The sequence below is a fragment of the Dioscorea cayenensis genome, unplaced genomic scaffold, assembly GCF_009730915.1.
Source record: "Dioscorea cayenensis subsp. rotundata cultivar TDr96_F1 unplaced genomic scaffold, TDr96_F1_v2_PseudoChromosome.rev07_lg8_w22 25.fasta BLBR01001116.1, whole genome shotgun sequence".
Lineage (NCBI taxonomy): Eukaryota > Viridiplantae > Streptophyta > Magnoliopsida > Dioscoreales > Dioscoreaceae > Dioscorea > Dioscorea cayenensis.
The window spans coordinates 50,757-67,250 of NW_024087507.1; the positions used below are offsets into that span (position 1 = coordinate 50,757).

Sequence of the window (16,494 nt, forward strand, 5' to 3'; positions counted from 1 at the left end):
TACCCTCTTACAATCATCCTTACCTGCATAGGTGCCCGTTAAGATGCCCTAGGTTACAAGCACTAGGTTACATGTGGTAAGGGACACAATGAAGCGGGATGTAAGGCTCTAAGGATAGCCTTTATGGTGGCCTTACTTGCATAAAATTAGCCTATAAAGTCCCCATTGAAGTTCATACTGAAAGTTATAGGCCGTAAGGATTTTTTAGTCTACCCATAATGCTCTCTGGATAATCCTGACTACCATCTTATATACATTAGCCACCCATAAAAGTACCTCAACAATTTGTTCCTCTAGGACTTGTGGACCATAAATGCACTTGCAAGGCTCTATAATTTCACCTTGTGGGGTGGGTTATGAGCGTAATGTTGCTCATAACCTATTCTATCGAGGTATCACGGCTTAGTTTACAAGCTTGAGTAGCCCATAAGAAGCCTTGATAAATGAAAGTGTTCCCCTTATTCCTACACGAATCTCCAAATACAAGATATAGCATGGAAAGTATACAATGAGTACTATGAACTTCACACATGCTTCCTACTCAAGAAAGAAAATGTGGCACATATGAAACAAACACATGAAAACAAATAACTATAAACTAACAAATAAAATTATGATAAAAATATGAAAAATTCTTGGGGTTCCTCCCAAGAAGTGCTTAGTTTATGTCTTCATCTGGTAGCACACGAAATTGAACCAATTGTTGTACCATCTAAATAAAGGCAAGCTTCGACATAAAGTTCTTGGCTACTGCAGGTTGTCTGATGATACCTGACTAAAATTCGTTCAATATTGGCTTAGCATAATCAAATAAAGTCCTCTCATAATCTTCCCACTCTGCCATGGCACCAAAATGTTCTTCATCAACTCTTACTATCAATGACCTTGTCTCAATAATGGCATCTGTAGTCTTGTTCCAATCAGTAGTTTGACATTGACATTGTTTTCCATAATCCTTGATGACTTACTCTTTGGTATGCACTGAAAATGAACAAGAAAACACAAGCCCGAATGAATAAAAGAAGAAAGTAAAAAGCGCAAAGAAAAAAAAAAGGAAATGGCTAATTTAATGTAATAAAATAAATGTTCCTAATATCTATAAGTTCCCCTGCAATCGTATAAAAAACTTGAGAGGGATTAAAGCCACCTATTCTAGACAAGTGCACGTGCCGATCAAGTAGTATAGAGTGCTATGAAGCAGGGTTGTTGATCCACGAGGAACTAGAGAACACTATTACTAATTCTAGTGCCGTCAATTAACCTAAATAAACATGTGGGTTGTGAATCTAGAGTTAAAACTAAGAATTAGATAACACAAGTAGAAATACGACAAAACAAACATGAAAGAAGGGTGTTTGGGCATAGGCTTTCTCAAGGGGTTGTTAAGTCTTGGACAAGTTTGTACAAGGTCTTACAATTTAGTTGAGCGAGAGATTTCCTAATTCATATTGCCCCTTTTCCAAGGTAATCAATAATTAATCCCATATGCTGCTGATATAGACTACCCTAAGACTGCATTACGCTCAATGAATTCTATCTAGAGATAGCAAGGATTCATTGAATAGTCAATCTCTCTCTCGAGGCTATTGACCCTAATCCCATACAAATCTAGCATGGAATATCTTCCTAATACTTGCTCTCTATAATTGTAATGCACTCAGAATCATATATCAACTCACTTGAGAGGATAATGGAGGAAAAAATCTCAAGTCCAAAGTACCCTATTTTTATGCAGACTCGTAACCCCCTTCAATTGCGATATGTCTATATTAGGTGGATCTTTAGATTCATCACAAAAAGTACATTAATCATGAATTCTGGGCTTTCACTACAATATAATTAAAATCAATTATAACACATAATTGAACTCAAGGTCAATAAATTGCAATCAATCAGCTAATGTAAAAGCTCCAAAGTCAACTACAAATGTTAATTAAAAATGTAAACTCTAGGTTTCATCCATGCCCAAACACCAACAAGTTAGTTCTCAATTAAAGGATAACACTCATAAAATCTAATCAATGTGGGAAAAGTAAATGAAAACATTGAAAACCCCCTTCTTTGCTCGCCACCTTGGAGTGTTGTGAATCTCCCACCGATCTTCCACAAATGCCACCAAGAACACACCTTAATGGCTTCAATGATGCTCCAATGATCTTCCACAACACCACCAAGAATAGTCCACCATCCTTGATTCAAGTTGATTTAGTCTCGAATCAAACGCTTGGTGCATGTCAAATAGATAGCCCTTATTTTCAAGTGGAATTTAGAGCTCAAATTAGGATTTCAGAGGAGGATCACCATATATAACACAATATTTCTCCACTAATTATTTTTTGTCAAGCTTCTAGATCTATTATTATACCTTGAGAGGTAGAAAGAATTACAATCCTTATTCCACTTAAAATATTAAAAAATAATTGATAGTTGGAATAGATTTGTAGACGAGGTTGGTTAATACAATTTAAAATAGTTCTATATACTCTTTTACTAGTCCTTCAATGTCTTAGCGTTGAAATCAAGAAAAACCTATAATTTTCCTGATGTTTTCAAACGTTTTTAGTAAAACCTTCACGTAGAAGTATTTTAACAATATTTTCAGTTATATTAATGGATTCTATTCAAGCCGTTCCTTTTTTCATAGGTTTGAACAAAGCTGATTTATTCATTAGTAAGGCCGAAGTCAATGGCGGTACTATTGTGAAAAAGTTAAGACCTAGAGCTCAAGGGCGTAGTTATCCTATAAAAAAACCTACTTGTCATATAACAATTGTATTGAAGGATAAATCTAAGTCGTTTTTAAATGAATCTAAGATCTAAGATTTAGATTTCTATTTAGAAAAAAATATGGATGGAAAGATAATAGAAAAAAATATGGGACAAAAAATAAATCCACTCGGTTTCAGACTTGGTACAACTCAAAGTCATCATTCCTTTTGGTTCGCACAACCAAGAAATTTTTCCATGGGTCTACAGGAAGATGAAAAAATACGAAATAGTATCAAGAACTATATACAAAAAAATAGGAGAATATCCTCAGGTTTCGAAGGAATTGCACGTATAAGAATAAAAAAAAGAATTGATTTGATTCAGGTCATAATCCACATTGGATTCCCGAATTTGTTAATAGAAGGACGAACACGAGGAATTGAAGAATTACAGATAAATGTGCAAAAAGAGTTTCATTTTTCGAATCGCAGACTCAAGATTGCTATCACAAGAGTTGAAAAACCTTATGAACAAGCAAATATTCTTGCATAATATATAGCTTTATAATTAAAAAATTAAAGTTTTGCTTTGAAAGGCAATGAAAAGGCTACTAAATTAACTGAACAAATGAATACAAAAGGAGTTCAAGTGCAAATTGCAAGGCGTACCGACAAAAAAGACATTACATGTGTTGCATGGATCAGAAAAGGAAGACCTATTGCAAAGAAGAAGTCAAATTCAAATTGTAATTCAAATTTTTAAGAATTAACTTACTTTACACATTGTGATTCGACATAAGATAAACAAAATCATGCTCTGTAGGATTTGAACCTATGACATTGGGTTTAGAGACCGCCGTTCTACCGAACTGAACTAAGAGCGCTTTCTTATGATAGGATATACGACTGTATAGAAAAAAATTTTTCATACTCCAATACACCTTGCATACATATACATATAGTAGGGATGACAGGAATTGGACTTGTGACATTTTGTACTTAAAATGAGTATGCTATCGACACGTCCGAATATGCGTGTGTACCGCAAGTGCACGGGTGTCAGTAATAAATACCCGGTGAGTCGGGTAGTCGAATCCACAGGGAACAAGGCTACTAGTACTAACTTCTTCTCTGCTATCTAGCCTAATGATAATGGGATAGTGTGGTGATCTAATGTGAAGAGATGAACACCGGAGACGAATATGCAAGGTTAAAATGGAAGGAGAATCTCAATCGATAAAAGTGGGGTATTCGAGCAATGCTCCCCTAGGATTCGGTATTAGGTAACGGATAAGCAAAGTGTTTCTATGATGAGTAAGTTAAGTCGTGGAAATCCAAACATAATCGGGTCTATCTCTAGATCACCGATACTAGTCCCCCTACGAGGTCCCGTGGAGAAATCGCTCAATCTCAACACCTCACACCACATATGACCGCAAAAGCACTCTAGGGATTCCCAAAGCTGTATCCAATTCCCTAAAGATTGATCCAACCCTAATTCCCCGTGAAGGATCCTAACCCCCTACAAGGTCCCGGCGGAGAAATCGAGCAATCTCACGCCTCCCACCAAATATGGTTGCATAGAGCTTAGGGAATGAAGATAGAATACACCAATCGGAGGGGAAAGGGGACACTTCACTATCTCATGACTCACCCTCTCAACCCTCTTCAATCTTGAGGTTCTAACCCTAATGGAGATCTCTCTCCCACCAAGGCAACAAATCATGCAAACCAAATAACCATAAGATCAATAAGGCAAGCAAGCATTAAACAATAAAGAATGAAACTTAATCAAACTCGGATTAAATAGAAACACAAAAGCAAATCCACAAAAACATGAGAATCCTAGGGTTCACAAGCCCAAATACCCTCTAGGGTTTTTAGCCCTCCATGGAGCAACATACAAAAACACACCATCAATGAATGAAAGTACATTAAAAACCATAGAAATAAACCCCCTTATATATGAACTGATGGCTTTGATGGAGAGCTTCAACGTCTTGAAGGACCCACTCCGAAGCTAGGTTCACCGGTGGCTTCCTTGATGCTATAATGGAGGAGGAATCGATCAAAGTTGGTGACGAAGCACCTCCAAAGCCGCAAAAGACCTCCTCTCCAAACCCCTAGCCGTCTCACCCCTCAAGAGCCGCACAAAAGATGCGAAAAGAATAGGGCAAAACGGCTTTTTGTAGGCCTTAGATCGCGTTTGTCACATGCCCTCACGCCGCCTGTGGATTTTCCACGCGGCAAGATGGGCTGCAGAAATTTCCACGCGCGTGCAGGAATTTTCATGCTCCATAAAATTATAACAAAATTATAAGAGAGAAAAAAGATACTTAAATGAAATACTGAGATTAGGATAGTAGGATGCTGGTTCGAAAGCAATTGTATTACTTAATTATTACTCAATTAATATTAATTTATTTACAACCAAATCTTTAGAAATTGAATTTCTAGTTAGTAACTTCTATTGATTTTTTTATTCATTTCTTCATATTTGGTTCATATCAAAAATAGAAGAATTTAAGTCAATCCAAAATCCAAAGAAGGTTCATGGTCAAGGGTAGGGATATCAGACTTGGAGTTATTCTGGAATGCACCAATTGTCTATGAAATTCTATCAATAAAGAATTGTTGGGCAAGATATATTACTCAAAATAGTCGACATAATACACCTAATCAATTAGAATTAATAAAATATCGTCACTATTTTTGTACACATACAATTCATGGAGAAATAAAGAAATAGACCGAAAGGAACATGTGTACGATCTTTCCAAGGAGCAGGAGAGAGGAAAGGAAGAACTTAACATATATACAACACTATAATAACATATATAATCCAATGCTATCTGGTCGGATCTAAAAAGAGTAAAGAATAGAATTTTTGAGATAAGGAATAAACAAATAACACATTGATAAATCCAAGCAACCTTTTCGTAAATCCAAGCGATGTTTCATAGCCGTTTGCCGCCAATTGGGTTGGAGGATTCAATCAATTATAGAAACATGAGTTCAATTAGTCATTTTATTTGTGAATAGGGAAAATTATTATCTAGATTTGTCAATAGATTGACCTTGAAACAACAGTGATTAATTACTATTGCTATAAAACAAGCTCGTTGTTCATCTTTGTTACCTTTTCTTAATAATAAGAAACAATTTGAGAGAGTGAAGCCAATCACTGGAACTACTAGTCCTAGAACCATAATTTAATAGGCATGCAAATTAACTAACTCAAAACTCTTATGCATCAAATTGTTGCTTTGTTAAGAAAAAGGAATTATTGTATTGAAAGATTTGAAGTCGTTCAAACTTTTTTGTTATCGTGATAAATCACTCAGTTCTTTCCTGCACTGAAAAAGAGAACAAAAAATCCCCAAAATCAGCATAACCAAAAAAGAAAAAGAAAAAATCGTGCTCAAAGACAGCGTAAGATCGACCCTGGGCCAGCTGCGAGAGAAATCCACAAAAAGGGAGCGCTATCGACGCGCAATCCATAGCTCCAGGTCCAGCTCGCGGCCACGGGCGGAAGCGGCCTGTGCAACAGTGTCGAGAAGCTCAGCGATTCTCCGGGACTCGAATGCTAAGGTTCAAACCCTTGGAGCAGTGTGGGTCGGTGTCGGAGAAGCGAGGTGTATATGATCGACAAGCGGAGGCTTCCGTTCAGGAGGCGAGCAACCGTGGCCTCGTACAAACGCCATGGAAACCCTCATCGTCGTAGCTCACCTTGATCTTTTCAGATAGGGTTTCATTGCTAGGAAAATGGGATGCTCTTCTCAGATAGGGTTTCAAGAGAAGAAATGGATTGATGGAAAAAGGACGGCTCTTCTCAGCTAGGGTTTCAAGGGAAGTGATGGATGGTAGAATGGATTGGATGAAGAGAGAGAGTGGTTGATTTATTATCTTTAAAATAAATAAATAAATAAATAAATAAGATAAACAACTAGTTTATTAAAAAAAATAAAAGTAGAAACTGCATGAATATTTAAAGATATGCATCATAGCTACCCTTTTGGATTTTAACTAGTCTTAAACCTACATATATATAAACTAAAACCAATCCATTGAGTCCTTCCAAGTTCCAATGATAATTTATTTTCATGAATCAGTGTGCATCCATTTTTTAAAAAAATTAACAATCTTAATTAAAAAAAAAATTCACTCCTTGGTCCCTACTTAGTGTGAGAGTGAGAGCATGAAAACAACCTGTCACCAAAGCAAGTTCAACTAGTCATAAAATAAAATATTACTGATGGCAAACTGGAAGGTGGAAAAGTGGAAAGAGATTGAATGCATTGGCAACAGAAAGGAGAATACAATAAATAAATAAATAGAAGATCTATAATTTATTATAAAATGCTATCTTGTGCATTCCACCATCTCCACCTTCTTGTTTTGCTTAATTATCACTAAATTAATCCATTATTTGGAGTTTTCTAATTGCAACTGAGAATGCCCCCTTTCCCATTTAATATCTCACACAAAGACAACACAAATAGACCCCATTATTCATTTTCACATAATTAGCTCCTAATTTCAGTGATGGGAGTGATTTTATTTAAACTAGTGTTTGGATAGAGAACAACGGTGAAATATTTTAATCATTCATAAATAATTTAAAAATATTTATCGTAGACCAAAAGATTAAATGGGTTACAAGTTCAATAAAACAAACCTGTCCAGCTTCAATAAGAGTTAACATGGCCCATCCAGTGTTGACTGCATGTGGTTGGTTACCCTCAAGATTTGTGTATACCTGTTCAGGTTTAAGAAAAATGGGTGATTCCCAAATAAAAACCTTTCCTCAATCAAAGTAAAAATAAAATAAAATAAAACAGGTAAAAGTGCCCAAGATAAAACAAAGAAGATTAAAGAAAGAAAAAACTCCAAACCATGAACCATCAGGCTTCTGCGTCTTTTCAATAAAATTAACAGTTTTTTGACTCCGAAACCATTGCATCGTGCGGCAAAAAGTGTTGACATGGCTCGTGTGATAAGAATCACAAAAGTATTGCATTTTCATTGGCAATTATATGTTAATAAATGTTGGTACTCCTAAAACAAAACGAGATGCTTGCTGGCTGCAAAGTTAAGGGAACTATTGCCCCTTCCATTGCTCCGCTAGTACACCCGTTGATTCGAGGTCATACCATAAAAGCATGCCTCGATGCATTGTCATAGAATTCTTACAATCATCATTGCCATGTACAAGAAATTAGAGAGTTCTTGCACCCATCATCTACCCTTGCAAGAAAAGAAAAAACAAGAAGTCATATCAAATGCAAGTTAGGCAAGAAATATACATTGGCAAACTATAAATCAGTCCACCAAAAATAAGTTATAGAATATAATGCATTTGTTAATACAAGACAAAAACGATAAACTAAATTCATAAATAATGTAACTTACATATTAGGGTCTAAAATAATAATTCATCTTCATTGTCATTTTTCCTCATCCTCCACATCTTCTTCTTCTTCTTCTTCTTCATTTTTTTGTCTTCTTCTTCATCTGTTTTCATTTTTTTCTTCTTCCATCATAGTTGTAAGAATTGGCTGACTACTTTGAGATGTTAGGTCTACAACATCGGATAGGTCAACAAAGAGATCAATACCATTCAAATTATTATGTAATGATGGAAGAACATCAAATGTAGTAACATCATGTCTAACTTCAACTTCATCCATTTGGTAGGGTGGGATATCCCTTTCTTGCCATTGTGCCTCAATTGTTCTTCTTGCTTTTTGTTTTTGCATACGACCATCCAATCAGCTTTTATCTCGTTTCAAACTTGGATATTCAGAATAATACACTTGAATCGCTCTGTTGTGCTAAGATAAAGGGGTCATACTTTGTGTAAAAAAACGCTTTCTATTAATGTCGACCATACCATACTTGCGGTGAACCTTCTTTCCATGTATTGGATCAAACCATCGACACTTGAAGAGGACAACAAATTTTTGGTGTGCTACTTGGAAACTCCAAACTGAATTATTTCTTCCAATAAGCCATAAAAATCACCACTAAAACTTTGGACGCATACACCACTATTCATAGTTGACTTATTTTTCACCATGTCCAAGAGTGTGGAAGTTATAACCATTTATAAAAGCAACCTGACCAAGTTTTTGACTTGACCAGCTGGACCCCATGCAAGAGTCGAGCAACAATTGATCGAGTAACTTGATTATCCGGGTTTTTGAACCCTAAAGTGATACTACCAAAAATTAGTCAAAGTTAAGAATATCAATATATTTCGTTATTGAATAAGGAAGTATGCAATAAGAAAAAAATATCTAAGAAACTCACATAACCAATAAACCATTCGGTAAAAATGTAGATCAACCATTTTTTTCAATGAGTGTGGCATCTAAGTGTTGAAGGTGTGTGACAAACATCCTACAAAAATAAAAAAAAACAGTATTAGTTATGATATTTAATTAACATGCATATTCATTTGAACTCATAAAATCACGTATGACACTAAACATACTGGTAAATTGGTTGAGCTTCTTCACAATTTTGTAATATGTATGTATGTGTCTGCATGTAACTCTTCTTGAGATAGCCATCTTTTCACGTCATTCGGCCTTGACCTCGAATTGGATAGTTGAAGATAGAGCAAGGTAGAATGTTCTTATCGACACCCTCTTCATTTCTTCCAACTCTCATTCTCTTGTAAGGTGGAACATCTTTTTCAAAGAAATGGTTTGCAAAGAATGACATCTCTTCAACAATGTAAGCTTCACATATCGAACCTTCCACATGAGCTTTATTCTTCACTTTTTCTTTAGACCATGAAGGAACCTAATATATGTTTATATATATAATTCGAATTAATCTATGAGCTTGAATAATTAAATTGATAACATAAACACATACATTAACTCTAGAAAATATGAGAAAAATATTACCTTCCAAAAGGATACATCCATCTATATTGAATAGGGCCCCCAATTATTGCTTCATATGTCAAGTGAATAAGTAGATGTTCCATGGAATCAAAGAACATTGGAGGAAATTTTTTTTCCAAGTTGCATAACAATATAGCCACAATTTTCTACAATTCCTCAAGCTTTTGCAAATCAAGCAGTGTAGAGCATATGATCTGAAAGAGCAAAGTCACTTCAGTTAATGTAGACCATATGAAATCAGGTAATATTTCTCTATATGCAATCGGAATGAGCCTTTGCATGAACATGTGACAATCGTGACTCTTCATATTTTTCAACCGACATTCATTAATGTCAACACATCTACCAAGATTTGATGCATAGCCATCGGGAAACCTTAAAGCCCTCACCCAACTGCAAATCTTAACTTTTTCATTTCTTGTCAATGTGTACTTTGCCTTTGGCTTACGAGGCACTGTATTGTCAATAGGAACATCAAGTTCAGGACGATCACAGAGAATATGAAGATCTTTCCGTGCATTCAAATTATCCTTAGTTTTTCCAGGTACATCAAATATTGTGTCCATGATATTATCAAACACATTTTTTTCAATGTGCATAACATCAAGATTGTGTCGAATCATGTTAGCCCTCCAATATGGTAATTCCCAAAAAATACTTTTTTTATTCCATTTGTGATTGTTGCCATAGTGAGGGGTCTTACCTCGAGGATCCTCATTGACAGTTTTATATTGTGACACACGGTTCCAAATCTCATCTCCTGTCAATCTTGGAGGTGGACAACTCATTTCTGCTCTACCTCGAATGAAAGATGACTTATCCCTTCTATATGAATGATTCATTGGTAAAAATTACCTGTGACAATCGAAGTAGCTGACTTTTTTACCATGATGTAGATAGAAAGCTTTAGACTTCTCCATGCATATCAGGCACCCAAGCAAACCAGAGGTACTCTATCCAGAAAGCATTCCATAAGAAGGAAAATCATTAATGGTCCACAAAAGTGCAGCTCTCATGTTAAAATTTTTACCTAAGTTGATATCATAAGTTTCAACACCAACCTCCCACAAATGCTTCAACTCCTCAATCAAGGGCTGTAAAAAGACATCTATATTCTTCTTCGGATTTTTAGGCCCCGGACAGATTAAAGATAAAAACATATAAGGGTTCTTCATGCACATCCCTGGAGGAAGATTGTAAGGTGTAGTAATGACTAGCCAACATGAATAAGCTTGCCCATATTGACTGTGAGGGGAAAACCCATCAGCACAAAGGCCTAACCGAATGTTACGAGGTTCTGAAGCAAATAGGGGATGAGTTCTATCAAAATGTTTCCATGCCTCTGCATCAGAAGGATGACACATGACCCCTTGATTTGTTTCATGAGTAGCATGAAATGTCATATGCGGTGTCGTTACCTTTGAAGCATATAACCTATGCAACCTTGGAGTTAATGGCAAGTACCTCAATATAGCATATGCAACCCTTTTATGCATAGGGTTATTAAGTGTCCCTTCCCTTTGCTTATACCTTGGCAACTTACAAAACTTACAAAATTGCTCATGTTCATCACTTTTCCAAAACAACATGCATCCATCTCTACAAGCATCAATTTTTACCACAAGCAGACCCAAGTCACGTAGTAACCTTTTATAACCATAAAAATATCCTCAGGCAATGTGTTTTCACGAGGCAGTGAGTTCTTAAACACTGTAGCATTCTCATTAAAGTGATTCTCAGATTGGTTGTATTCAAACTTCATGCTTAGCATTTTAGCAACCAGAGATAACTGCGTATAAGTTTCACATCCATCATATAGAGGTTTATCAACATCTTTTAGCAAACCAATGAAACTGTCACACAAATCTGTTGTATCATCACATTGAGGACTACGAACTACCTCATCAACATATGGTTTTGCATCTTCACGTGGTTCTTGTATACTTGGGCCAGCTTCATCATGCAGTACAGATGGATTTTCATGACAATAATTACTAGCATCATCATCAAAGTCCGAATGTGCAGCAAAGCTACAACCTGTGTCTTCAAAATTTCTAAATCCTTGATCCCACCAATTAGTTTGTTGTGGCAATTGATTAACCACAAATTGTTCTTCTTCATGCCACATTTTCTCTCCATGACATGCCCAGTTGAAATAATTGGCTGTGAATCCTTTGCGACAAAGGTAAAGCATCACTTCATCCGGGCTAAAAAATTTCAAATTATCACACTTCTTACATGGGCACCTTATTAACGACCCATCCATTTGCTCAGGTTGTGAACTTGCATATTTAATGAATTCAGTTACACCCGCAATAAATTCATCATTTAGGGCACCATAACCGGGCAAATTCTTGTTATACATCCATTTCCTTGATTCTCTTAAAGACATTGTTCCTGAAATCAAAAAAATATTTTTTTCAAATATAACTAAGTAGGGTAATATGCTGAGTGAGAAAAATTTTTGTGACACATTTTTGCTGAATTCTACGACACAAAAAGCAGTCATGTCGTAAAAATATTGCAAAAAAACCGTCATAAACTTCAGCCCAGTTTTTCCAACTCTTGTAAAATCGACAAATGATCCAAACTAAAACAGTAATACTATAATCATCACTAATTTGAAACAATAATATATAACATAAGTCGATTAATAGAACATTCATAACTATAATCATCACAAATTTACTATAAACACTAAATGAAACCCTAAAAGCAAATTCAAAAGAGAAAGGGGAGGAGAGAGAGAGAGAGAGAGAGAGAGAGAGAGAGAGAGACATACCAACTTAAATCACCAAGAATAAGGTTTTTGGAGGCTCTAATACCTCAAGAAATCTAAAAAAACTTGTGAAGAAAAATGAAGAAGAGTAGAGGTTAAGGGCTTGGAGGACTTCTCTTGCATTTTCCCATAAACCAAAAACTTACCTTTTTTTGAATGGGAGAAATATTTTTTTATTATTAAAATTTGCGACACATTTTTGCGACAATAATTTATCGTTGCAAATCGATGTGTCATAGTCGTGTCGCAAAACCAATTTCATGTGCGACAAAGTTTGCGACTACGGTTTGCGATGCCAAAAAATCGTTGCAAATAATGTGTCGCAATCTATGTCGCAAACCAATTGCATGTTAAGTGCCAACATTTGCGATAACATTTGCGACGCCAATAGATCATTGCAAATAATGTGTTGCAACCGGTGTCGCAACCTGTGTCGCAAACCATTACATGGTAGGTACAAAACTTTTGCGACAAAATTGGCGACATTTTTGCATGGTCATTTTTTTGTGACGTAATTTGGTTAAATTTGCAACATTTTTGTTTTTTTGTCACAAATGGTTGCAATTTGTGTCAGCAAATATATGTGTCGCAAATAGCATTTTTTCTTGTAGTGATTTACTATTCTTGAACTTTTTAAAAGAGATAAATAAACAAAAGTACTTTGGATATAGATCGTATGTGATTACTTGGAAATGATCGATTTATCATTAAAGTAGGTGAGTTCATAAAGAGATGGTTGAATCAAAATAATTCTTTTTTTGAAGTTCGATTTCTATCAGAGGACAATATGAATGTTATACCGTGTTCCATTAAAACACTCAAAGGATTATATGATATATCGGGTGTAGAAGTAGGCCAACATTTATATTGGCAAATAGGGGCTTTACAAATACATGCCCAAGTACTTATCACTTCTTGGGTCGTAATTGCTATCTTATTAGGTTCAGTCATCATAGCTGTTCGGAATCCACAAACCATTCCGAGCGGTGGTCAGAATTTCTTCGAATATGTCCTTGAATTTATTCGAGATTTGAGCAAAGCCCAAATTGGAGAAGAATATGGTCCTTGGGTTCCCTTTATTGGAACTATGTTCCTATTTATTTTTGTTTCTAACTGGTCAGGTGCTCTTTTACCTTGGAAAATCATACAGTTACCTCACGGGGAGTTAGCTGCGCCCACGAATGATATAAATACTACTGTTGCTTTAGCTTTACCCACGTCAGTAGCATATTTTTATGCAGGTCTTACCAAAAAAGGATTGGGTTATTTCAAAAAATACATTCAACCAACTCCAATTCTTTTACCAATAAATATCCTAGAAGATTTCACAAAACCCTTATCTCTTAGTTTTCGACTTTTCGGGAATATATTGGCTGATGAATTAGTAGTTGTTGTTCTTGTTTCTTTAGTACCTTCATTAGTTCCTATACCCGTTATGTTTCTTGGCTTATTTACAAGTGGTATTCAAGCTCTTATTTTTGCAACTTTGGCTGCGGCTTATATAGGCGAATCCATGGAAGGTCATCATTAACTAGTCTTCAAAATCGTTTTTTCTTTTAAACTGATTCCAATTCATGCATGGCTCAAGAGAATCCAATCGGTTGGGGAACATAATAGATACTGATACAAATATATATCATAGTATATTTGGTCTAAAATCAATCGTACGAGGAAAGATGGACTATATTACGGAATCTAAAAAAGGATGACTTAGGGAGGTCAAATTAGATATATGTAATGTCTATAAGTCCAGTCCATGTGTATCTTTCAAAAATGATTCTAGAATACCATTCAATATGAAATGCGGACAGGATAGTACACGTTATGGAGGAAACAAATGTATATGTGATATTAGATATTCATTAGTTATATAGGATTATCCCTATAGATTATTCCTATCTAAAATCTATTTTATTTACAATTTATAGTCAACTATATGTATATGTAGATGGATTTCTATACTATTTTCTTCTTTTTTGTCTGTGACTATGCATGGATTGAATGAAAAGAAAATAGACAAATTTGGGAATGGAATACTGTAAAGAACAAAGAATTTTGGAAAGAATGTTCGAAAGAAATGCAATAACTAGAGTTGTGTGCACATCGATTTACAAAAAAACCCATTGTGGGTGAAAAAAACACACAAGATATCGAAGTAGTTCCAACAATTCAATTGATTAAATAAAATTTGTATTTTAATTTAGAATCTTGAGTTACTTCTCCACCTTTTGAGTCTTAGTGATAAAATATTAAATAATAATCCATTGGTTGATTGTATCATTAAACATTTCTCTTTTTTTCTTAGTGAGAGGAACTTACCAATGAATCCACTTATTTTTGCTACATCTAAGGCATAGAAGGTTTTGCGAGGCAACCAGAAGCAGAGGGTAAAATACGAGGTACTTTATTGCTTAGTCTAGCTTTTATGGAAGCTTTAACAATTTACGGGCTGGTCGTGGCATTGGCACTTATATTTGCAAATCCTTTTGTTTATTGTAACCCAAGAAATGTAAAAAAGTATCTTACATACCTTTTTTTATTTTTTTTTATAAGCATTTCAATCTTAATTCAATTTCAATAAAGGACATATTTTATAATTGACATGAAACATAAAACCTAATCTAATAATATCTTATTGCAAACTTAAACAAAAATTAATTAAAAAACACAAAAGAAAGAAACCTATTAGAAAGTGACAAGAGAGGTGATAAAAAAGAATTCAGGTACTTTGTCAGTCCAATCTGAATGAATGAATCATAGTTAACAGACCCATACCGGCCCGGCGGTCCAACCGGTTGACTCGGTGGCCCGATGCTTCAACCGGTCCGGGTCTTTAATTAGACCGGTTATGCAATCAACCCGTTCTGACCCGCCTTGACCCGCTTTGACCCGGCGGTCAAACCGATTGACCCGGCGGTCGGACCAGTTGACCCGGCGGTTAGACCGATTGACCCAGTTTTATTTGTAATTTCAATTTTGAACTTTGGCTATATATTGGATTGAGTTTAGTTTAATACTTTGATGATGAATTTAAACTTCTATTATGAATTAGTTGATGCTTGAACTTTGACGTATTGTTTTGTGTTGGTATTATGTGAAGTTTGAGCTTTTTCCCCCTTTTCTACTGCTTCCAAATCAAACATTAACAATTGTTTTGTATTTTTTCCCATCAAATTATTTATTTGATACCTAATAGTTCATGGATATTATTATGATATATCATTATATAATTAAAAACTAATTTATAATTTTAAAAATAATATTTTAAAATATTTTTATTAACCCAGTATTGACCCAAATGACCCGATGGTTGAACCAATTGACCTGTGACCCAGAACCTTGACCGGGTCAATGCCCGGGCCGGGTCTGATAACTATGGAATGAATGAAGAGAGCATATGAAAAATGTAACCAATTCTTTTGTATACTTGGTGGGGCACTATCTATTCCTTGAAAGTATCATATTTATTAGAGATATTTTAGCAACCAATCCAATAAATCTGAGTATAGTGCTTGGTATATTGATTTGTTTTTTTTTCTTGAAAGGGAGTGTGTGCGAGTTGTTTATTTCAAGAATAGGCTGGATCCAAACAAGGGTACTTTCTTTCTGTTACTTTATTTATTAATAGGAAATAGGATAAAAAATAGGAAAGAAAGATGTACGATCTAGACGAATTACTTCTGAATAAATGAAATTCAATAATCATATATATGTAAGAACCATAGCATTTCGTGACTCATTGGTAAATCAACTTTGATTCTCTATCAACCAATAATGTGAGACCATTAAGATGGTTAAAGCTAAACTGTTTGAAGTCCAAGCATAACATGGGTATTCTTTCTACCACTATGTTAGTATAGGTCGAAATGACTTAAAAATGAATAGAATAATTAGTTATTTATCCGATATAAGACACTCATATCGATAAAACGATTTGAACCATTTACTAGTTCCTAGTAAAAATTGACTAAAAAAAAGGGGCACCTTACCTCTTTTTATCCAATGCCAAATCGACGACCTATGTATAAAAAAAGAAGAATTTTTTTGGATTTGAAGAAAGGGAAAAATTATAAAGGAATTTTTATTTTTA

The 16,494-nt window shown here is 35.0% G+C and overlaps 2 protein-coding genes across 2 annotated transcripts; one reads left to right on the top strand and one right to left on the bottom strand.

Annotated features, from left to right (window-relative positions):
- Positions 1-10,578: 10,578 nt before the first annotated feature.
- On the bottom strand, positions 10,579-12,017 carry LOC120255636. The gene is made up of 2 exons (XM_039263419.1): positions 11,245-12,017; positions 10,579-11,155 (listed from the first exon to the last, which is right to left on the bottom strand). The coding sequence occupies exons 1-2, from the start codon at positions 12,015-12,017 to the stop codon at positions 10,579-10,581; spliced, it is 1,350 nt and encodes a 449-aa protein (XP_039119353.1).
- Positions 12,018-13,133: 1,116 nt separating this feature from the next.
- Positions 13,134-14,322, top strand: LOC120255635 (ATP synthase subunit a, chloroplastic). The gene has a single exon (XM_039263418.1). It carries the CDS (start codon positions 13,192-13,194, stop codon positions 13,933-13,935), a length of 744 nt encoding a protein of 247 aa, XP_039119352.1. The 5' UTR covers positions 13,134-13,191; the 3' UTR covers positions 13,936-14,322.
- The last annotated feature ends 2,172 nt before the right edge of the window (positions 14,323-16,494 follow it).